This window comes from Bradysia coprophila, chromosome IV (genome assembly GCF_014529535.1).
Source record: "Bradysia coprophila strain Holo2 chromosome IV, BU_Bcop_v1, whole genome shotgun sequence".
NCBI classification, from domain to species: Eukaryota; Metazoa; Arthropoda; class Insecta; order Diptera; family Sciaridae; genus Bradysia; species Bradysia coprophila.
The window spans coordinates 4,451,705-4,474,911 of record NC_050738.1 but is presented as its reverse complement, the minus strand read 5'-3'; the positions used below and the strand labels follow the sequence as shown (position 1 = coordinate 4,474,911).

The 23,207-nt window shown below is 32.9% G+C and overlaps 1 protein-coding gene across 1 annotated transcript; it reads right to left on the bottom strand.

The window, feature by feature from the left end:
- Window positions 1–51: 51 nt before the first annotated feature.
- On the bottom strand, window positions 52–23,207 carry LOC119085896 (serine-rich adhesin for platelets-like). Its single transcript, XM_037196433.1, has 7 exons — window positions 22,558–23,207; window positions 11,249–11,328; window positions 4,108–4,194; window positions 3,934–4,047; window positions 3,774–3,857; window positions 3,608–3,718; window positions 52–3,521 (listed from the first exon to the last, which is right to left on the bottom strand). Exons 2-7 carry the CDS (start codon window positions 11,316–11,318, stop codon window positions 1,615–1,617), a joined length of 2,373 nt encoding a protein of 790 aa, XP_037052328.1. The 5' UTR covers window positions 11,319–11,328; window positions 22,558–23,207; the 3' UTR covers window positions 52–1,614.

The window sequence follows — 23,207 nt, the reverse complement described above, 5'->3', positions numbered from 1 at the left end:
TTGTTTCACACAAATTAATTATTTTTAAATAAAATTAAATATTTTTTTTAAATTCATAATTTGTAAAGTTTAAACGAATCGACTAATTTATTTACTTCTATTTTAATAAAAATATCCTAAGTCATAAAAAATAAAAGAAATTTGTTAAAACAAAATTAATTAATAAAAGCGGGGATGAAACAAATTTCACTTTAAATTAATAGTTTAAACGTAACAATTGGAAACGTTTGTGAACAGTCTCAATAATATCCAAATTTATTGCTAGCTCAATGCAACACCTATCAACATTTTAATTATCTGATTTATTCTTAATTTTGAAGAGAAAACCCAAACTCGAGTCGTAAACATAAAAATTAAAAATTAATTTAAAGGAAAAACTGACACTTCAGTTTCTTATCTATATTTCATATTGTCAAATAAATCGAGTTGATTTGACTTCGTTTTCGAACACAACACATTCATCTCGCTCGTCCCGACAATATCGGATTCCATATGCAATAAATTATCACATCCCTTCAGGACGCATCTTGACTAAATGACTAAATTAATTGGAATTTTGAACTTTACAATTTCTAAAAAGTTACGAAATGATTCGGTATTTTTGAAGGTTTGAAAAGAAAAACACGAACAAAATACATTTAGAGAACCATAAGGACTAACAATTTCAATCCAATTCTTGCTAGTCATTCCGTATACGATCTCCCGATGAAGCTATTCACTCACAGACATTATACTGTTTATGAATTAGATTGAAATTGTTAACAACATGTTGGTTCTTAGGATTCTCCAGCAGTATAGTAACCTTTCAGAGAGTGCAAAATGTAATTTACTTTTTTTTGTGCTCTCTCTTAATTTAAAAATATTTTTCATCAGGACGACTCGAATCAATTTGTAGCAATTACATCATCGTTAGACATCATGTTCATCAATCATCATGCTGAACAAGTGAACAGAGGGAAGACAAATTTAATGTTGAAATGTTAGATTGTTAAACAAATGGAAAAGTTTTCTAATCAATCAATTCACTTTCTTACAGATTTTTAGGACATTTCATTAGTTGCAACGATTTTCTTTCTATTTCCAAAGATCTTCCCTAATTTTGAAGAAATTTTCTTTCAACATTTTCGAGAATCTTCCTTTGTAAATTACAAGTTGTAACGAAATATAGCAGGAAGCAACTCTCTTAGCATAGTCACAGCAGCAGTGTCTTCATTATGTTGAATTTTTGCGAAATATATTCAATAATTAAGTTCCTTGTTGGGTAGAGATCTTAGACCTTAGAAAGATGATCGTAAATCATAGAACTTTTTTCAGGCTGTCATCTCATCTGTTGACCACAATGATGACGTAAATAAGCGATGAACTCAGGCTAGGTTTGTCTTATAGTGGAAGGGATGTCGAAATTAATGAAGTAGAAGATTTTTGTTAAACGAAGTAGTAGATTTGCATGGCTGATATGCTTCCTGTTTCTGAAAGATTAATGAAAACGCAAACATTTTTAGAATAAGATGTGCGATGATTGTCTTTTAACCATATCAATCACGTAAGGACAAATGACGTAGAATTTCAAAGTAAAAAAAAACAATTAATTTACAGAAGAAACAATTGCATGTCCTATACCAACGCTGAATTCCACAATTTCTTTTGGATTCTAAAAAAATCGGCCGTTCCATCAAAAAGTAAATTTAAATGATTTGTTTCCCTAACTTGACTCGATCCGGCTATAGGATGCGTCTCTTTCGATTCGATATCATTTGGACTTTCAGATGTTGTCGAAGAATTCATATCAATCGAATCATCAGTACTGATACTCAATTCCGACTGATCCGTCGTTGATTCATCAGCAACAATTGCATCGACTGTACGATCTTCATGACTAGATATTTCGGCTAATAATTGATCGTCCGTTGTTTCATTCGATGAAATCAATTCGAATGGCGGAGCCACTGTCGTATGGTTGCGTTCCCATTCTGGAATCAGTAACGGTTCTCCCGGTGACCTCGGTTCAACGTCTTTAAAATTTTTAACATTTGTGCTTTCATTTACGTCCTCCACTGGAGCTACGGTCGAAGACGAATCGTCTTGCTTGTTATCTTCGCCAGTGATTATCAAATTCTGCTCGACAGCGGGCTCGGCTTCGATTTTCTCTAAATCAGTCTCAACGACTCGGCTGTGGGCACGCAATTTATCGTCGTCTTCCAATCGATCTTCCATTCGGGAACCGTGAATGCTGAGATCGTCGGTAATATGGGGAAAATTTATGTTCTGGTCATGTTGAACAATGTCATCATCAACATCTGTTGTAGTGGGTTCTGACGGTTGATTTAATTGAATGGAACTGGTAGAAGTGCTGAAGCTGTCGAAACTTGTAGACATTTCGTCTGAAGTTGATGACGAACCTTCAATGTAGTAGCTCATTGTTTTCTCATCTACAGTCGATTGCTGTGCCAGCATTGGATCGGTGAACCTATCAAGAGAAGAGTAGCCAGACGAGCTCTCAATATCGGTTAGTAATCTTTCGGTTGAAGTCGCAGTAATTTGTTGCTCAGCACTGCCTTCATTCAACTCATCGCTCGGTTTTCCACTGATCAAATCATCTCCAGATGCTTCGCTGCTGGGGAAATCCAGTGACATAGTTGTCATATCTTGCGGTTCGTAATAATAAACTTCAAATACTTCAGTCGAAAACGACTGTTCCATCATTGAATCAGTAGAACTACTTTCAGATGCAGCCGTTGAGTATTGTTCGGTCTCATCGGTTTTTCGTGTTTCGTCCTCATCGTATGTGTCTTCGCCTCGTTGCAGTCCAGCAACTCTAAGCGGAATTGATTGTGTCTGACCACTACGGTCGAATATAACAACACTGTCACCCACTTGTAGCACTGAAGTGTTATGCTTCACAGATGTTGATTCTATAGTCGGACCTTCGGTCACATGATCCGATCTAGTCGTCGATGCTTCGTCCCTGATTTCATTTTCCGCCGAAAATGGAGCAATCGTTGTATGCACTTCAGTCGTCTCTAGACCGACGATGTCAGTTTGACGTACTATTTTTGGGCCCATCGAGACATGGCCCACGGTATTTAGATCGGTGCTTTCTAGTTGAATCGGTTGATCGCTACCACTGCCGTCAAAGAAAAAGGTTGTGTGCTGTTCGATTTCCGGTTCGATCACTGATGGTTGCAACTCGGCAATTTCTTCCGGTAGAATTGCGAGTGGGGCCGATTCGTTTTCTGGTTCAATGGGAGCTTCTTGACTATTGCTTAGAGCTGACGACGTTTTCGTTTCACTGGACTTTATTGGTTTGAAAACTTTTGGTCGGTCGTCTGTGATTCGAATTTCTTCTGGCTTGGTGATTTCCTTAATTTTGATTCCAACCGGACTTTCGCTCATTTGTGTAGTGGTCGGTGGGGAAGGTGTGGTTGATGTTTCCGTTAACATTGTGCTACTAGTAATACTTGTGCTGTGATTCACAGACTCAGCGGTGGTTGTTTCGTTGGACGAGTTTAGTTCCACATTCTCTGCAAAAGAAGGAGTTCAAAAGTTGGATTAAGGACTCATGTTACAGATAAGTAGAACTACAAAAGTTTATGTTGTCTTCATTTACCTAATGGTGGACAATTAGTATATTCTGGACAGCATACCCCCGGCAGATAGGTGACATTTTTACAATCGTTTCGAGAGTAACATGTTAAGGCATTACAATTGATTTCGCCACCTAAAATGGTTCATTGAAAAACGATTTTGAATTCGTAAATTTCATTACTACGTACCTCGACACACACAAACTTCGCAAGGGGTTTCTGGGTCGACAATTTTATCGCCATTATCGTAAATGGTTCCATTTAACTTACATTCTTGAAATTGAAAAAGAAAAAATTAATAAAAGTTTGAATGGAGTTCAGTCTGTGAGTGCTAGACTTAACAACTCACCACAAACAAATTTTGGACAACATTCGCCATGCGTTTCAATTTCCCGGCAGCCATTCTTCGTTTCGCATGTAATTGATGATCTTTCCACTTCTTTGCCATTGTACGAACACGTGTCTAGAATTCGACTACTTTAAAAATCTATTTTTCCCATTGACTAAGCGCAGAAACACTTACCAGAGTCTAGTGTTTTATTGTCGCTCGTGGGTACCGATTCATCGTTCGAAAATGTTTCTCTCATCATTCTTCGCGGTCTCGGGGGACCTGTAATACAAACGAAAATATCGAAATTAGAATTGAGATGGATGTTAAGTTTAATATTTCAATTTTCCCTATAGAGTTCAGCTAAAGCATATCAACCATCACACTTCCCATCGCTGAACACGATTCGTGAAAGTGGATTGTAAAAATTCGATATTATCCGCAAGACGAATGAGTTTCTGTTTTGGTAATGATAAAATGGTTTTTTCAGGCTGCACGCACATGTAACAATTGCTCAAATATTTACTTCCTTATCGAAATTAACTCTTCCAGTTAGATGTGTACACGAATTTTCAAGGATTCGGCACGATTAATTAACCTAAATTAAGAAAATCTTCCACTCTGAGAAATGTATAACTTTTGTCGAAATTATAGGCTAGAGTTTGACACAAATCTTTTACTTCATTTGTTTTACCAATTAAGTGAAAGGTTTTAATATAGACATCGCTATATAAGACCATGTCAAATGGATGTCATCTCTTATTTTTATCACTACTGTCTCGATAACAGATGGAAAGCAGCTCGACTATAAGTGAACTTCACTGAACAATAATTTTTAAAAACCAAAGTCATGTTCAAAAAATCCTAACTTCGGTCTCCTATTCCTTCTACATTATTCATTAAATCGAAAATTGTAGTTTTCATCGTGCAATGCTGTGTGGATTGTGCATGTTTGCAACGTAGCAGAAGGTGTATAATTACCGATTAAATTTATTAACCACAATGTCAAGGCTACGTTCAGAATTAAAATGTCATTAAATGGGTTGTTGTGGCGTTGTTCAACAAATAATCGGTAAAATCGATACATTTTTTTGTGACTTACACGAACGGAATAGATCCAATTTTTATGATTATAAAGCAGATAATGCATTAAATTTGAAAACACATTAAAATTGGAAGAAGTTTTCTATTTGTCAAATGATTTATAAATTGCTTGAAGGATTCAGTGGAGAATGGGTTTATCTAAAGAAAAAGTTTTAAATTATGGATAAAGCTGTGGATTTTACATTCATTAATGTTTGATCAAAGGGATCGTCGTCGTCGATTTCGTAAAGTAAACCGAATCTGTTTATTTCATATTCGCATAACTAGGAAAAGTTAAAGTTCAATTCGGGTGAATTTTCGTGTACGAGAATAAAACTTTGTGGAATGGTACCGGAGTAGAAGATGAAACAACGATGATGATAAATAGAGGAAGAATGGGATCGTAGACCCGGCCATGATACAGCGATACAGAAATATAGGACGATAGTTCAAGAAGCCACCAAGGAAAAACATGGGGAACAGAATTTAAGACCTTTTTTGACCTTTCCCATGGAAAAGAAAACGGTTGTGATGGATGTAGGTTCATCAAATCGGAGCTATCCCGTAAAAGACGTCTGAAACATTGAAACAGCTAATGAAAGCTTGTAATCGTACATATGCAACTGTTATGGGTGTGATGTCAGCAGCAATTTACAGTCGCATAGTACAAAACATAAATTAAAAAAATTCGTTCCATTCATCATCAATAACCCGATTTTCACCTTTGCAATTTTTTTTTAATCATTACATTACGGATATCAATTAGCAACACCGTGCACGACTTAGCAATCACACCGTAACTGATGACTCTTAAAATTGAAATCTATACCAACCGAACAGCACACGAGAGAGTCTTTTATCAATTTGCTTTATTCCACTTTAATTGTGTACACTTTAAGACTGATTGCATATCTGATTAATGCGAAATCAGTAGCGATAACAATGATGATGTTGTTTGCATATATAGCTGCCAATTATACGAATTATATTCGTGATTTCGAAAATCGCCTAATTGATTGTTTTTTTAGTGGTGCTGATAAGCAATTTATAATGCTTACGTATTACAGAGGATGGAGAACAATATAAAAACAATTTTCTGTTGATTCGCTGTGGATATAATATAACAAAATGCATTTTTATTAATCACTGAATTGTGTGCTTCGGATATATGGTTGGCGGAGTGGCGATAAAGTAATTTCTGTTTTTGTTGTTAATAACTATATTTCCCTTACTAATTGTTATAGTGAAGCTATGTGACTTTCTCAGATCGACTCTTACAAAGTCACTTCACGGATAATCATTCATTATCCACAGCAACGATCCCTGTCGTTTTATTATGTAAATTTATGTCAAGTAAATTTTCGAAAATTTTTACAGGCCAAATAAAACCAAATTAATCTTCACAACACAATACGAGGGAAGGAAACTTGTCTAACTACTAATTCTGTCGTTTTCTACTTTCTCACACTGACTACCACCGATAATTGACCGATACAATGTAATATTATAAACAACGTATCGCATGGTATGCACAGCAGCGTTTATTTTATTCTGCTGTGATTGTATGTGAGCGTCGGAAAGCTTTCAAAAGCGTTTTGCATTGCATTACATATATTGAAACACAAAAGAAGCTGAAAGCTCTTGCAAACCAAGGTCACATGAGGTACCAATGATTTGGCCTGAGGTCGGTCAGTACCAGGGGCTATTTAGTCGAATTAATTTGCCGAAATTCGCCAAAATTCGCCGAAATTCGTCGAAATTCGCCAAAATTCTCCCAAATTAAAAAATTCAAATTTTTAAAATTTTCTTCCAAACTTATGTTTTTTGGAATATTTTGCTAGTTTTGTGATATAGCATAACAAAAATATGCAAGAATCTACCAAATTCACAAATATATGTAAAATTCACAAAATTAGGACATTTTTCATCGTTTGGCCAAAAAAAAACCTTCATGGCTTCCCGGTTAAAAATAGATTTTTAGAATGTCTTGGCCAAAAATATGTAACTAAGTTCTACGATTCTTTGAAATTTCTTAAAATCATGTATAAATTCACAAAAATTCGCAAAAATTCGTCAAAGTTCGCCAAAATTCGTCAAAATTCGCCAAAATTCGTCAAATTCGCCAAATTCGCCAAAATTCGCTAATAATTCAACTAAATAGCCCCTGGTCAGTACTCACCCCGATCTTATAATTTTCTTAGAATTTTACAAAACTTCCCAGACGATAAAAAAATTAACAGAACTGTAAACGATGCCGCTCGCCAAGAGCTTCCATCACAAGAAGAAATTGATAATTTAATTGACTGATGTGTTTTAAACAAGTCGGAAATCATTGTGCGCTTGCAACGGCCTCAGAAACTTGATCTCCACGCATCTGGACTGTTGCAGAAATGTATGGCCATTAATTAGCGTGCTTCATTAGGTCACCTCATCACACTGTTTAATTAAGAGTGTTTATGTAAGCCAGCATAAAATTGTGCTACGTCCTACATGATGCCTTCATTATTGCTCCACAGTAACTTCCACATTTTTTGGTAGGAAAATATAAACTTTTGCTTGAAACAAATGTGAATTCTTGAATGAAGGAAAATTTCATTTTTTCTAAGAATAGTACCGTTTGTACTTGAACAGTAAATAGCATTGAAATTTCATGGAATTTGATAAAAACAAATATTTCTCTACGGATTGTCATTGCCACAACCGTTCTGAAATCTCAAGAATTTAATTTTTAATTATCAAATAGAGGAATGTGCACCAATATTCTGATAAAGAACGAAAAAAAACGACCGTAACAGAACAGGTATTATCATTTGTTAAACATTTTCACACGAAACCAGTCGTGTCGCTTGTATACGAGCTGAGCAAATTAAAACAAAATGAGCATTTGAAATCTGATCGTTCTCTGATGCGCAATCGGCAGTCAAGTTTTTAAAAAAATAAATAAATTTTAATAGCACAGCATGCATGGTAAGCTTAATAATAATAATAACATCGTCGGCAATTACAATTTGAATTATTTTTTTTTATAATGAACAAGCATGTCAACCACACTTTGATTTAGTGCGAAACTTATTTTTTTCCTCAAGTTAGATCAATCAAAATTACAAAGGAAAAATTCCTCCATCGACTTGAATCGATTATAATTTGCTATTTGTTCAATTTTTTGAATCATCAACCAAACAAATTCTTCTAAATAAATAAATTCATCAGAATTGATTGTTATAATAAATTAATATAAATAGGGCTAGGTCAGCAGTGATTTTAATACGAATAGAACGAAAATACCTATAAACACAGTTTTCTTTCTGTAGCTGAAGGGTCGACAATTGGTATGATACAGAGTGTTCTCGGATGGATCAATGGCTCTGTTGAGGTAACATGTAACGGGATTTAAAAAATCAAAATCAGACTTCGTTCCCTTCCTATATTGAAAATACCTTGACCCGTAGAATTTTAATACCTTCCACTTCCATCAGTGCCAACATATAGGTTATTTTTTTCATTACAATTGAAAATCTCATAAATTTGTCTCGAGTTAATAAAGAAATATAATAATCAACCGAAATTAAATTCAAATAACAGCCACATTATAAGCTTAATAAGACTGCAACATGCACAATACGATTTAATAAACACGAAAAAAAAACTATTGTCTGATGTGATGTGAGATGTGATTAACAATTTCCTTGATCCAAAAAATTATTTGCATAAAAAAAGTGGTTTTTAAGTTTCATGTGAGTATAATGTATACGCAAAAGATTAGATTTTCGGTTACGTGGGAAGAAGAAGTTACTAAATTTGTGTATTGTTATTGGGATATATCTCTCGCGAAAATACTAACGCTAGTTCTATACCTAACTGGTCTGACAACGCTTCTTATTTGTCAAGATCCTCTCTTTTTTCATTCACTCAATTCATGTGTTCATCCACTTATTCACCTACAATTCAAATTCAACGTAAATTCATCGAAAGTAAAATAATCGAATCTATTACTTCGTTTGATGGACGTAATTAACAAACAAAATCTTGTACTTCATTAAATTTAACGAAAATTTTGCTATATAACACCCACATTACATCGCAGTTCACTGCTTCCGGTCGCAACAAATAGCCGTTCGTAGAAAGTTTTAATATAACCTTCAACAGTGGAAATAATGAAGAAGCCACATGCGATATCTACGTTGATATACACATTCGTAAATGTCTTAACATTAGTAATTCATGTGGAATGATTAAAGAGAATTGGATTATAATTGTGACTTCCTATTTTTCTCCGCCTGGAGTAAAATTTAGAAAATAAAATCAAAACAGAACGATAGCATTGTTGCAAGTAGAAGAAAAACTACTTGCTACGGCGACACAATAACTTTACGACGACTTGAACCAGTGGAACCTACTCCCACAACATTAAGGAAGTATTATTAAAACGAAATGATTTTGTTTTTCTATTCAAAAAATTACGTAGATGCCATAAAAATGCCATCATTCCGAGAATGGTAAATAGATCACGTAATTTACAAATTGTTGTTCTCTTGATTCACAAAAAGCACGTCACAACTTAAGTTATATTTTCATCCAAGCAAAATAATATTTGTGATGTAATCGGCAAATGATTAAAACCTGACTGTTTGTATGCGAAGAACTTCCGTTTTTTTTGTTCTTCTCCGAATTTAGTAAAAAATTTTGTGACTCAATAAGTAAAGCTTTCGGAAGGTATCACGAACCAGAGACATTCTTCATGTGTGTGCATATACCAACCACCTTGAATTTGTTTTTGTTTTATTTTCATTATTTTCGAATCGTTTTTCTTTGGAAATGTTTCATTCATGAAAACCCCACAAGTACAATCAGATTTTATAAATAAATTAATTGCTTGAAGGATGATGAGTGTACTCCATAACGTTGTATTAATATACCAAACCAATTCAATAATAAATGATACGAATTTATGAACGGAGCGTATCTAATAATTTAATGTGCGCCTGATTCGATTCAAGTTTATAAAATTAGTACGTTTGAACGTCAAAAATTCTATGTTTGTCTTTAATTTTATGTAAATTTCTGTCGAAAAACCAAAACTGTTATTGGCAAATTAAGCAAATGTGCAAATAAAACGCCTGTTACAAAATATAAAAATTTAACACAAATTAAGACATTTATTATATGGCGAATATATACCTACGTTTTTCTGTTATCTTCGCACAATGTTTATTTGTTTCTCTTAAAAGATATGTAATCGTACGCATGTATAATATACTCGAATATGGATATCCATCCATACAACATACCTTCTACTATGTATATCTATGCTATGTCTTTTTCTGTTGATGTTGTTGTTGTTGTTGCGTCGCTTTTAAAGTACAATTTGCCAAGAAGTTGAACTTGACTTTCAGTGGGTACAAGTAGGTATATGAATATTTTGAATTTGATTGCTCTTGGCGAAATTTAAAACGGAAGCATGTGAATATTTTAAAGAATAAAAAAAATGTTTTTTTTTTGTTATAAACAATTTGTTTGTGAAGTGCTGTTTTATGTTTATTAGTTATCTATACACACATCGCGCAATTGATGTGTAGATCGGGTGTGATACATATATATATTATAATGTTTAGGCACGAGTCATTTCATTCAGAGCTCAGGTGGATACTAATATACATAGGTAGACGCACGAATAAATATTTGCGTTGGAGTGAGTAATGAATGATATAGCGTACGTTGACAACATTTTCTGTGAATAAATGTTTCTCAATCCAGCAAAATGTAAACTAAATTTTGTGTACCAATCATCAAAGTGCAAACAAGTGAAACTATTTGACAATTCAATCTGAATGGAAATTTTGATTCAAAATTCGAATGTTATTGATCAAAGTTCTGCTTGCAAATGCTTTTCAACGTCTTATGTTCAATTGCCATTTTCGTTCGTCAAGTCGGAGTTTAAGGGAGTTGTCTCTGTATGTGGTCAAGTCCACGGACATATGGTATCGATAATCTAATGCGTTAAACCAGTTTGATAATTTTATATTTCTCTAAATTGATTTTTAGATGATGTAACCAAAGTTCGGATCGACACAATTTAATTTTTTTTTTGGTTGTGAATGGCATGTGTCTTTTTTTTGCAAATACCATACGAGTATTGACCTGTTTGTGTTATTTTTAGCAATTCTTTCCCGCCAGTTTGGAAACGAACAGACTTGTGTCTCTATTTAATTGAAGAAACACGATTTTTGGAAACACTTCTTTCGAATAAACTTACCTCCTGTTACTGAACACACCAATAAGCAGCCAATAACGGCTAGCCGCAAAAATCCTGAGTTTCCCCTCATGTTATAGTTTCTGAAATGACGAAATAAAACAATTTAACATTTTGACTAAAACATTGCTTAAACTAAGAGGAAAGTGAAATTTGAAACTAATTTTACCAGACAGCGGAAGCGTTTGGCAATATTAGGCTAAAACCACTTTAGTCGTGATTTGCGTTGTTGTGTGCGATATTTTTAGAAAGACCTACAAATTATGATTATTCGATTGTCTATTTACTCCATCTTTTTGTTTAAAAAATAGTTATTTGTTCAACGAGGGAGGAAAAGTTGGAAATTACATTTCGACGGTGCTCACAAGTCACCGGAGAAAATGTAATTTCCAACTTTTTTCCGAAGTAAACTCAACGTTTTTCGCTTTAGAAGTTTCAGCGGAGAGGAGAAAATAACTATTTTCTCACCTGCGTTATGAAATAGTTATTTGTTGGTTAAATGGAGAAAAATGTAGATCTGGTTGTGGTCTACATTTTTCTCCATTTGACCAAAAAAGAGCCATTAAGGCTTCATGGTAAAAAATCGATTTACAGAATGTCTTGGCCAGAAATATGTTACTAAGTTTCATGATTATGTCTGTAAGAAAAGTGAATGTTTTCAGTTTTTGATCAGAAGCCACACAAGCTTCGAACATTTTTTTTTGAAAGTGGTTTTGGCTTCTTGGGGCGAATACCTTTCTGGGCACATATAAAAAATTCTACTGGAAAATGTGTCCGATCTCGGTCGGCTGTTTTTCAAAAGAATCTGTAGCTCTTCTTCATTTGTTAACCACAGCGACAACAAAAATAAACTCGGACCTTTCATTAATGTTGTTTTAAATAGCAAAATCTTTGCTGAAGCAAAAGAAGTAAAAGATTTTTAACGAAAGAAGTAATCAGATTATATCTCGATACGCTTGGTGCTTACAAAAGATTCTCAATTTTAAATGTTCAGATTCAGAGTTGTAAAAAGGTTTAAATTTGTGAGACTGCTTTTTAGGAGAACAGAGCCATTTCATTAAATTTTTGATAAATCGGCACAGGGAAAAATAGTAGGTTACATTAGATTCAGAGCCTATTTTCAGGAATTTAATTTCCAAAAATTTCCAAAATTTCACAAATTTCACAAAAATTCTTAAAATTTCCAAATTTTGTTTTCGGTTAGATCTCATTCCGAAGTAATCATGTTAAGCATGTTACGCTCAAAGACATGAAAAACAACTAAAAAGGCAGTAAAAACAACATTTACGATGCAATCTGTTGTGTTTTTAGATGAAATGACGAAAAGTGATGGAAAAATTTGAGAATTTTTGGAAATTTAATTTCCTTAAAATAGGCCCTGCCAAAGTAATTCATTACATGTTACATGAGATAACAATTATGTGATATAAAAGCAAACTCACAAGTACATTTTTGAGCAACAAGCTTCGGTAACTATTTTTTCTACAAACAGTTGCCGAAGCGAGTTGCTCAAAATTTGATGAGTGTGTTTGCGAGTATTGCAAAGTTGTTTTCGAAGATATGAAGTACGATGCAGCATCCAATTCAATTTATTCTTCATTGCCCTATGCGATAGATGATTTCCACATAGCAAAATAAATGAACCGAAAATTGTCCGCATTTAATGGGATTACTCAAAATCTAATTTTAAATTGATTCCATTTTTTACTAGTAGCTCTCACGATTTACATAAATGCGTAGACTTTGAGGCAGACTTGCACACTATGAAAATTTTGCATCAGATATCTTTATTAGCAATTAAAGACACTCAAAATAAATCCGCAAAAACATATTCTGTTTACTTGACCCCTCAGTCGAAAGTCTTATTTTTACCCATATACTACAAAACAAGTACAACGTTGGGTGTGACAAACAAAACAATAGAATCCATAAATATGTAAATTACGATGGTAATATCCATATGAATAACAACAACATGGTATTATACGGGCGTATCACTATTTATTTAGAGACCATAACGGCATTATAGTCAGTATAAGGTGTTAAACATACATTATTCTTGACATCTTCGCTTCCGAATTTATATTTAATTCTTACAAAAAGCCATTCGGCCATGATAGGGTTCGTATGCTTGGAGTAAAAATAGAGTCGACATTCATGTGTTTAAACCACATTTAAAACCAATTTCATAAAATGAAATTAACCTTTTGCCGTGCAAACGGACGCATTTATTTGAAACAGAAACAGACAAATGAAGTTAAAGGGTAACTGGAATTTATGTAGAATGTTCTCCTGTCCCGTTAATAATTAATATATTTTACACAATTAAATTTTCGATCTAAGACAGCAATGCAGACTTATACAGTACTACAGTGAGTAAATCTCTAAAATGTTTGATTTCAGTATATTTAGCTAATCCTTCTGTCACATCTTTTGACAGCTTTTTACGTTTTAGTACGTTTTCTCTCCCAGTAGCAAAAACCCAATCCCAGCAAAAAAAGAAACTATATCGAATGCCGCAAATGCATTTAAAAACGAACATTCAGTGAAATACTTTTTTATCACACCAAATGTTTATCATTTTATACAAATATGTTCATCTTTATAACAACACCGGTGAAAAAAAAACCTAATTTTGTCATGCAAAAATATAGATAAAAATTGACAAAATTGCCGACCACAAAAATATGTCGTCGATTCTCATGCATTTTTTATGCATAGCAAAAGAAGACAGGATCAAGCAACGTAATATTTTGTCTCACATAAAAGTTCAACTTTCTTGTAAGACAAATATTACGTTGCTTGTTCCTGTCTTCTTTTGCTATGCATAAAAAATGCATATAAATCGACAACATATTTTTGAGGTTGATAAATTTGTCAATTTTACTTTTGTTTTCGAGATCTCAAAATTGTTTCTTCCCCCGAAGTAATCCATGAATCGTCTGTATTCAATTCTGTTTGCATTCAATGCAACTTTTTCTAAATGCAAAAAGAATTGAATACAGACGATTCATGGATTACTTCGGGGGAAGAAACAATTTTGAGATCTCGAAAACAAAAGTAAAATTGACAAATTTATCAACCTCAAAAATATGTTGTCGATTTATATGCATTTTTTATGCATAGCAAAAGAAGACAGGAACAAGCAACGTAATATTTGTCTTACAAGAAAGTTGAACTTTTATGTGAGACAAAATATTACGTTGCTTGATCCTGTCTTCTTTTGCTATGCATAAAAAATGCATGAGAATCGACGACATATTTTTGTGGTCGGCAATTTTGTCAATTTTTATCTATATTTTTGCATGACAAAATTAGGCTTTTTTTTCACCGATGTTATTATAAAGATGAACATATTTTTATAAAATGATAAACATTTGGTGTGATAAAAAAGTATTTCACCGAATGTTCGTTTTCAAATGCATTTGCGGCATTTGATATAGTTTCTTTTTTTGCTGGGATTGGGTTTTTGCTACTGGGAGAGAAAACGTACTAAAACGTAAAAAGCTGTCAAAAGATGTGACAGAAGGATTAGCTAAATATACTGAAATCAAACATTTTAGAGATTTACTCACTGTACACTTCTCTGTGAATTAAGAATGTTTTGTCTTGAATACACTTTGCAGGTAATGAGGTCAGTTTCGGGCAATATTCTATTCATATTCAATGGACTCAATCATCTCAATTTAGATTGGGAAAATCGACAGACATGACTTTTTAATGCTACCGCTTTAAAGTTTTTAAAGCTACTGCCTACATAAGGCAAATTTTGGAAGCCTATTGGAGGTTATTCCTGCTGACCATATTTAGTAGACAAAGCTGTTTTCTTAAGTTTTTTGTTTACATTTTGCATGTACAAGACTACATAGTTCTTCGTTCTTGGATGATGTATATCCAAAACAGTAATTTCATACTTGCGGCAAGAAAATGTATCATTTGTAGTCTCGCTTTATGTTGTTTTTTTGTGGTTAATACGTGATTTTAACGTGTGAGTTATAGACCCTCTAGCCAGGGCCTATTTTAAGGAATTTAATTTCCAAAAATTTCCAAAATTTCACAAAAATTCCTAAAATTTCCAAATTTTGTTTTCTGTTAGATCTCATTCCGAAGTAATCAGTTAAGCTCAAAGACATGAAAAACAACTAAAAAGGCAGTAAAAACAACATTTACGACGCAATCTGTTGTGTTTTTAGATGAAATGACGAAAAGTGATGGAAAAATTTGAGAATTTTTGGAAATTTAATTTCCTTCAAATAGGCCCTGCCTCTTGCCCCTGAGTGATTTTCTATTAAAAAAATGTATTTTTACGTTATACCGTTGAGAATTTTCAAAATAAATCTTAAAACAGACAACCAATACCCTTCAACAAATTAACGCAAAATCTATTACTTCAATAGTTTTAACATAATACCAAATCAGCCTCAGCCAAATCAAAGATAACGAACCCAAAGAAAATCATCGGAACCGATAGATAAATTTTACTTGTTAAGTGGCTAAATTCCATTATGTTTTCAAATCGGCCTCACATTCATCCGTTTTGTGCGCCACTTTTATTATTTCTACTAATCAGAAACGTCACGTATAAATATCAATCAACGGATGAATGTGAGGTCAGCTTAATTCATGCTGATTTAACCTGAAGCAGCACCATAAATAGTTCTGGTGGACATAAAATGCATATCCAAAGAGGAAAGAATTGCGTGTGCGGTTCAATATCGTCGGTCTAAACATCTAGATTTAGTGATTCGAATGATATCGAGGTTTTGACTCATCATTCGAAAATATTCAAACGATTTCATGAATATCAAATTTGAGCTACTGTACTCGACTCAGTACCAAAACAATAAATTTTAATAAAATCATTAAAAAAAGGCCACTCAATAAGTATGAACAAACAAATAATAATAAAACAACGAGAGCCATACATACAATTTAACGTACGTACTTATCACAGCGTATGGCTCATTATAGACTTTAGAGTTTATTTATATTTTGTATTTATCGTACAATATTTGTTTTGCACAAAAAAGTTTAACCTTGCGTGAAACCATTTTCTTGAACAGAACTTCCTATAAACATATTGTTTAAGTTGTATGTAAATTTTCAACAGTCATAAATTTGAGCATAAGCGCAACGAAGAATTTAATAAATTCTTATTAATAAATGCTGTAGAGAATAATTGAAATATTTATAGGTACAGTGCAGGCATTTATTTACTTTTGTACTTTGATGCGATCGTTTCTCTTAATCACATCTTTTTTATTGTCTACCAGTTCGCAGTTTATAAAAGTTGTAAACGTAATAACTCGTTGAATGTTATAAAAACTTGCAAGTTTGCTGGTAACATTTTGTGTTATTTGTCTTTACCATTTTTGCTGGCTGTGACGATATGTGGAGTAATTAAATACAAATTTATTTAAGCAAAAAGCCGAGTAAAAAATTCTTTTCAAATTTAACAGCCAGCCAAACGAGAGAGAACGACTGTGTAGATTATTTTGTAGTGACTTTTACGGATATTGAATGATAGTAACTTTAAGATATCCTTTGTTGGACACGAAACAGAAAGCGACAATATTTACGACAATTAAGTATATACTCGGTTATGTTCGATAAAACTAGTCAGAACCTTTCAAATGAGTCTCATATAATTAGATTAAAAGTGATCAAAGAAAATTATTTGAAAACAGGGAGTTTTTCCGACGTGGTTGAAGACCAGAGAAAAGTTCTTCTTTAACAGACCGATGGATTGAATGCAGCTCTTTTCATCGGTAATATACTCGCTACCCTCGTGAAAAAGAATTTAACACATCTACGACATTCAACAAATTATTTCTTCAAGGTAATGACAATTTTGAGCACCATGGCTCTTGGGCTAAATAAGATTCATCCCTTTCTCTTGTCGATAAAAGTCTCATCCTCAGCCTAACACACAATTAAAAAAAGGTTTTGGTCAACATTGTAAACCAACATTTTATCTGCAACCCCGTGCAAAATGATAGTATTGAACGATGTTTGTAGTATTCAAAGAAGTTTCGACAAAACATTCAAGCTTACTAAACACAATAACCTCAGATAATTTCTATTTTCAGTGGTGACTCATGTTTTGAGTCAACTTCTCAGTGCAATTATGGAATCTTTTACTTCTCTTGTTGAAAGACGTTTTGTAATTATGTAATGTATCGCTGAGGAATTCAAAGCCAATAGAAGCGAAAAATGTTTCTTTTTACGTTGCCGACCTGTATGCAACTTCAGGACCTTTACTTAAAGAAAACATTGAATTTTAGTCTCACTGTTTACAATTAGCCGAATTCTAATAATTTCTCAGCGATACAAGACTTTACACAATTTTCAATCAACCTAAGCTAGTAACACAACAATATATAACCAAACGGTCTATAATGTTTCATTAGAAATCTTTTACTTCAATAATTTAAAACATAAAGAACTCCACCCATAGCCCTGACAGGGGTTAAGAGACGATTTCAGACCATTGTTTAGTCTCAAAGTTATAAGAGACCTATACAGCGAGAAGAACAGCCTTAACTCATTAAAACTATAGCCTGATATACCAATTTATATAACACAAATATTCCGATTCTGATTAGACTAGACGCCTTAGTAACGCGACGCAAGCGATGACACAATAATAATATACAATATTTCCAATCCCCATTCAAATAAAACAAAATCATTTCATTAGGTTTTTTGTTTTTCTTTGGAAGCTATTATATCGTTGGAATGTCGATATTATTATTATCCTCGTAACCATGGATAAAAATACACGAAGTAATAAAATAACTAAAATTACTTTTTTTTATTTTTAATGACTAACTGGTGTCCCTTAAATTCTTCGTATATTATCGAATCCAATCAAAGGAAAGTTAAAATGTATGAAAAAAAAAGAAACCCATTTAACTGAGACTCAATACCTACATTTCGTTTAAAACATGAACATGATGCACCAAAAAATGGTTTTAAAACAAAATATATTTAAAAAAAAAAACTTGTGTCTTGTGTGTGTACACAAGCGTAAATGACGAAATTCGGAAATGCCGACGTTATGTAATTTTAAACAAAATAAAAAAGAAAAATACAAAACCAAAGATTCTTACGAATTCTTTGTTTTATTTTAACATTATTTTCAGGTATTTATACCTCACCAATTCGAGTAATGCAGGTTGAGTTATATGGGAAGTAAATGAAGGGGAAAAAAAATTGAGAACAAATTACTCATTCTGAAATTTGCATGAAAAATGGCACGAGATGTATATTCAGGTTGAAAAGAACCAGTTTTTTTTTAAAGATTTTTTATTTTGTTGATAGTCAATCCAAGATGAAATGGATTAATTAAATAAATTTTTGAATTACCACAATTTACGAGACACACAATTATAAGTAACAATTCCAGGTAAATTTATTGTTTCTGTTTTAATTTCCAATTCCAATGAAAAAAAAAAGGTTTTTTTTTCATTGACTTTTGTATATATTGAAATAATGTTTTGTAAAACGTTACTCACTGATATAAGAGTCACCAAGAAACTCGAAGAAGAAAAAAGACAGCCAGCCACTTGATATTCAAAAAATGTTTTTGTTTAAAAAAAATGAAATTATGTTGCCTCTTTATTATCACACAACAATGTATATGAGTTATTCGTAATAACCTTGAAAAGAATACGTTTGAGTTGTTCAAAAAATAATGTGAATTAGCCCATTCAATTAAGTTACAACAAAAAAACGAACTCAACCACAAACAGACACAGCAATTTTCTATTCCATTTGTATTATCTCCTCTACCGAATGATTAATATATTACATTTCCAACCCTAATTTGTTATAAATTGTATAATGCTTTGACTAGACAGTCAGTATTTTACAAAAACTAAGAATGACAAAATAAACTTTCATTTTAAAATTTCGTAAATGAAATTTAACGAAAACTTAAACAAAATGTTAACTTTTGATGAAATTATTGAATTTCCATAAATAAAACAAGCAAAACTGAAACTGTCTGCAATTTACTATTACGACTTCCAAGAGAACTCGAAAAACTGAAAATATTGTTTGCCTTTATGATGAATATTATAAACGTACTACGAACTTAGTTGTTATGGTTGTCATAGATGCCACAGTTTGTTTATTTCGCATAAATTTTTCGTTTTGGGGGAGTATAAATATTACGATGTGGTTCAATTTTCAATATTGACATGTTTTGTTGTGTCGTGCATGAAAATTATACGAATTCCCAGTGAATATTACACATTTCCATGCACATTATACAGGAAAGTTGCGATTTATTTAAACTCTTAAACACGAGTGTGCAGCAATTTTATAAAACTATTTGCATAGACGGACTCAGCGTTAAGAGTACTACAGGGAAGTTAAAGTGTTACACAGAAAATGATATATAGTAAAATCAAGAAGACAGTGGACGTCAGTGAAATTTAGGCAAGAATTTCCTTCAGATGTTTTTCGACTGGTCCACTTATGCAAACAAAGGTGCTTATTCCCTTGAACAGAAAATACACCGTACACAACACGATGACTGTATGATTAAAAATGTTTTTAAATGTGACTAAAGACGTTAAATGCTAAACTTTTCTGCTATTTGTCAACACGATAACTTTTTCGATACTGTTGAACCGATTTTCAAATAGCTATTTTGTTAACTAGTTAGTAAATGTGATGTTTTGCGCAATAAATGTGAGATTGTCTATACGAGCCGAATATGAGTTCGGCAACACATCTTATACGCAAAATCCCCATTTACTAACGTGTTAGCAACAATATTTTATGTACAGCAGAATGATCCTAATTTTTTACAAACGTCAATTTATGCACTAGTGCGTAAATATATGAAAATCCATTTACGCATTACTTTGATCGCACTGCTGTACATAACATATTTTTTTTATTCGATGAAGTATTGAAACCCTCAGATCAAGTTCGAAAATGGGTGGTATTGGGAGTTGCTCTCAAAAGAAGCCTTTTCTACTCTTTGCTAACACAATAACTGGAGTAATCCTTAACCGATTTAAAAAAAATGGTTCGGTGAAGAACGGAATTTCTGAAGTTAGCTTTAAAGATAGATTACATTAGTCTAACGATGTGACTGCTGTTGCAGTAACTAATTTTTGTAACTATTTCAATAATATTTTTCTTGTTTTGTGATTTTGTTAACAAAAGGGAAAAATTAATGAGTGTGATGTCTGCGGTCAGAGCGTAGCGAGGTTAGGCTATATTAAAGACATACGCCATTTTTAACCGGGTCATAATAATACTCTAATGTGAGTATAAAACCAGACCTGTACCAGGAAATGAAGTTATCGGTGTTGACAGAACTTTTCGAAGATTCTCAGTGAAACTAACAAAAATGAAATTATGAATTGAAGATATAGGTCGTTCCAGTACTTCTTCTTCTATTTTTTTTTGGCTATAAAATTACATTTGTTTGAAATTGATTGAAATTACCAATACAAAAATTATTGAGAACTTCAGACAGTCAAGGGACCTAGTCGAGGACCTAGTACTTGTTTATGAACCGTATAAATACGTATGAGCAGTTTGTTTGTATGACCAGATGAAGAACAGCTGACGCAAATCCATGGATAAATTCTCCCTACGTTCCTTGTATTAGCGATTTTTGACGCTGATATTAGTAATTAAGAGGTTCTTTAGAGTGTCAATTTTGAATTGCTGAAATCGAATCGGGCTGAAGTTAGCCCAACGCCAAAATTATGACTATTATATTTCATTATCCATTGTAATCCGATTATCACCACAGGCTAAACAATAGAAAACGGAGGATAAGGTGAATATCAGGAATTCAAAATGGACAGAATGTTTCCAGCAAAGATTCCAGCCTTAACATTTACGTTTCGAAAATGCAAAACATAAAACCCCAATTAAAATCTGGCTCGTTCTTGTTACTTCATCATCGAATAAGCTATGAATTTTGAAAAATGTGATCTTATACAACAAAACCTTTTAATCAAACTAGCGAAGTAAAAGATTTTGAAAATAGTGATAATAGTCTGTAAACTGATTTAGTGGTACGCTAGACTAGACAACTCTTTGAGAATTTACGCATCTCGGAAAAAAGAATGACTCAAGTGCTATTTAAGATTCAAATGTTTCTATGTCTTCATTATTGTACCTGTTGCCAGCATCAACTTATGATCCATGACCTCATCGCTACAATGTTAACAAATGTTTGACTAAGAAGCCGGTTAAAGACAAAACTCTTCCGTGCTGAAATTTGAGTGAAACGTAAGAATAACCAGACTTTGGTTACCAAAGACCTTAATACACGAAAACACGTTAGTTTTACTTCAATCCACATCGCAACGGTGTCATGTAGACTAAATGATTTAGAAATATTCGCTCAAAAGCGACGTTGTTACGTGACTTAAGAATGAAAAAAAAGAAGAAATTTGTCGCTAAATTTCCTGCAGCTAATAAGTGAAACCATTGTAAGCAAATTGTACGAATTTAGCCGTTCTTATCGCTGACATCACTCTAACAATAGAGGAAATGAAAAGAATGCGACTATAGGAAATAATTTTTTTCTTTTTAGTTTTTAGCACCGACTGGGTGTCAGATTAGCACCTTTCGTATGTTGTGTACGTTATTCGTGAGTTAAAATTCTTCAGAGCGAACAAATTAAAAACGTTAACCGTTGAATTAGAGTCACATAGCTCGTGTATACGAAGATTGTTCCTGGAATTTTTAACGAAGGATTTTCTTTCTTTTGCTATTAATTCTCAATTCGTAGTTTAATCTACTTTGTTCCCGTTATTTTAACCTGATATAGTTTGGGTTTACGCACTCCTTTTGCGGTAAACATTTGAAATTGTGAACAGCGTTTATCCATCGAATTACACGCCTTTTGCGGTCGGCAAGGTCGGCAATTCAAATTGTCCGATACATTTTTACCAATCGAATATTCTTCAGTGATTCATAAAATAACAATAACTGCCAAGCCACAAATCAAAATAGCAGGTACATTTCGGTATGAATGTATTGCATAAGAGAAATTGACAACACGTTCTCTACATTATTGAAAACAACAACCAAAACATGGAACGTATAAAAATCGATATTGCACCTACATTTCGTATTATTATGTCGATTAAGAGTATGCTCGTGAATTAAAACTTGAACAAAATGAAGTTCTTGTTTACACATTTTGCTGTTGAATAATATAGAGTCAAAGTCAATGTTTCCAGAGAAGAGAATTATTTAAATTTATTTTTTAATGAAAATATTAATCAATAGTCTGTACCGATGATAAACAGGTATATAAATTGACTTACCGGCTTCGAATAAATTAAAATTAATTTATTAATGCGACTGCAAACCTCGTGGTAATTTCCTTAATTTCAGTTCACAGTAGTGCAACTTGAATTTTTCTATTATTTCCAATGAGTCAGCTCTACTATTTCCAGACTCTCTTGTTTCTCTTTACACCTTAAACCATCACAGCCATAAACTTCAGGAGAATCAACATTTAATAGCAAACTAATTAACTGTAAAATCACTGTACTTAAGATTCACATTCAAATTACAAAATTACAAAAATCGTTAGAAATTTGAACGAAAAGTAAAAATTCTGTTACCAAACACAATTATCGATTGGTTCTTTATGTAATCGGTTCTCTTCTATTCGCAAAGATCACAGAGTTAACGATATAATAAAAAAGAAGAAGAAATCATAAAGCCGCTTCTTCAATAAAAATTCTTGAAATTCTTTACATTGAACTCCTTATTTCAGTTCAAATTTTCTTTTGATGCTACACACTCTTTGCAATATGTTATACACACGGTAGGTATATATACAATGAAATTGTGTTAATGTAGAAAATTGTGTCCACCGGAACATTAAAACACAAAAACCATCAACACGAAATATCGAGGAATGGAAAAAAAACGTCTGCCTCTTATTGAATCTCGCAACAAACTAAAC

Coding starts and splice junctions, on each gene's coding strand:
- LOC119085896 (XM_037196433.1), bottom strand. CDS start 11,318: ATGAGGGGAAACTCAGGATTTTTGCGGCTAGCCGTTATTGGCTGCTTA. Junction 4,195..11,248: donor GGTGTGTTCAGTAACAGGAG/GTAAGTTTATTC, acceptor TTTGTATTACAG/GTCCCCCGAGACCGCGAAGA. Junction 3,858..3,933: donor TTGTCCAAAATTTGTTTGTG/GTGAGTTGTTAA, acceptor TTCAATTTCAAG/AATGTAAGTTAAATGGAACC.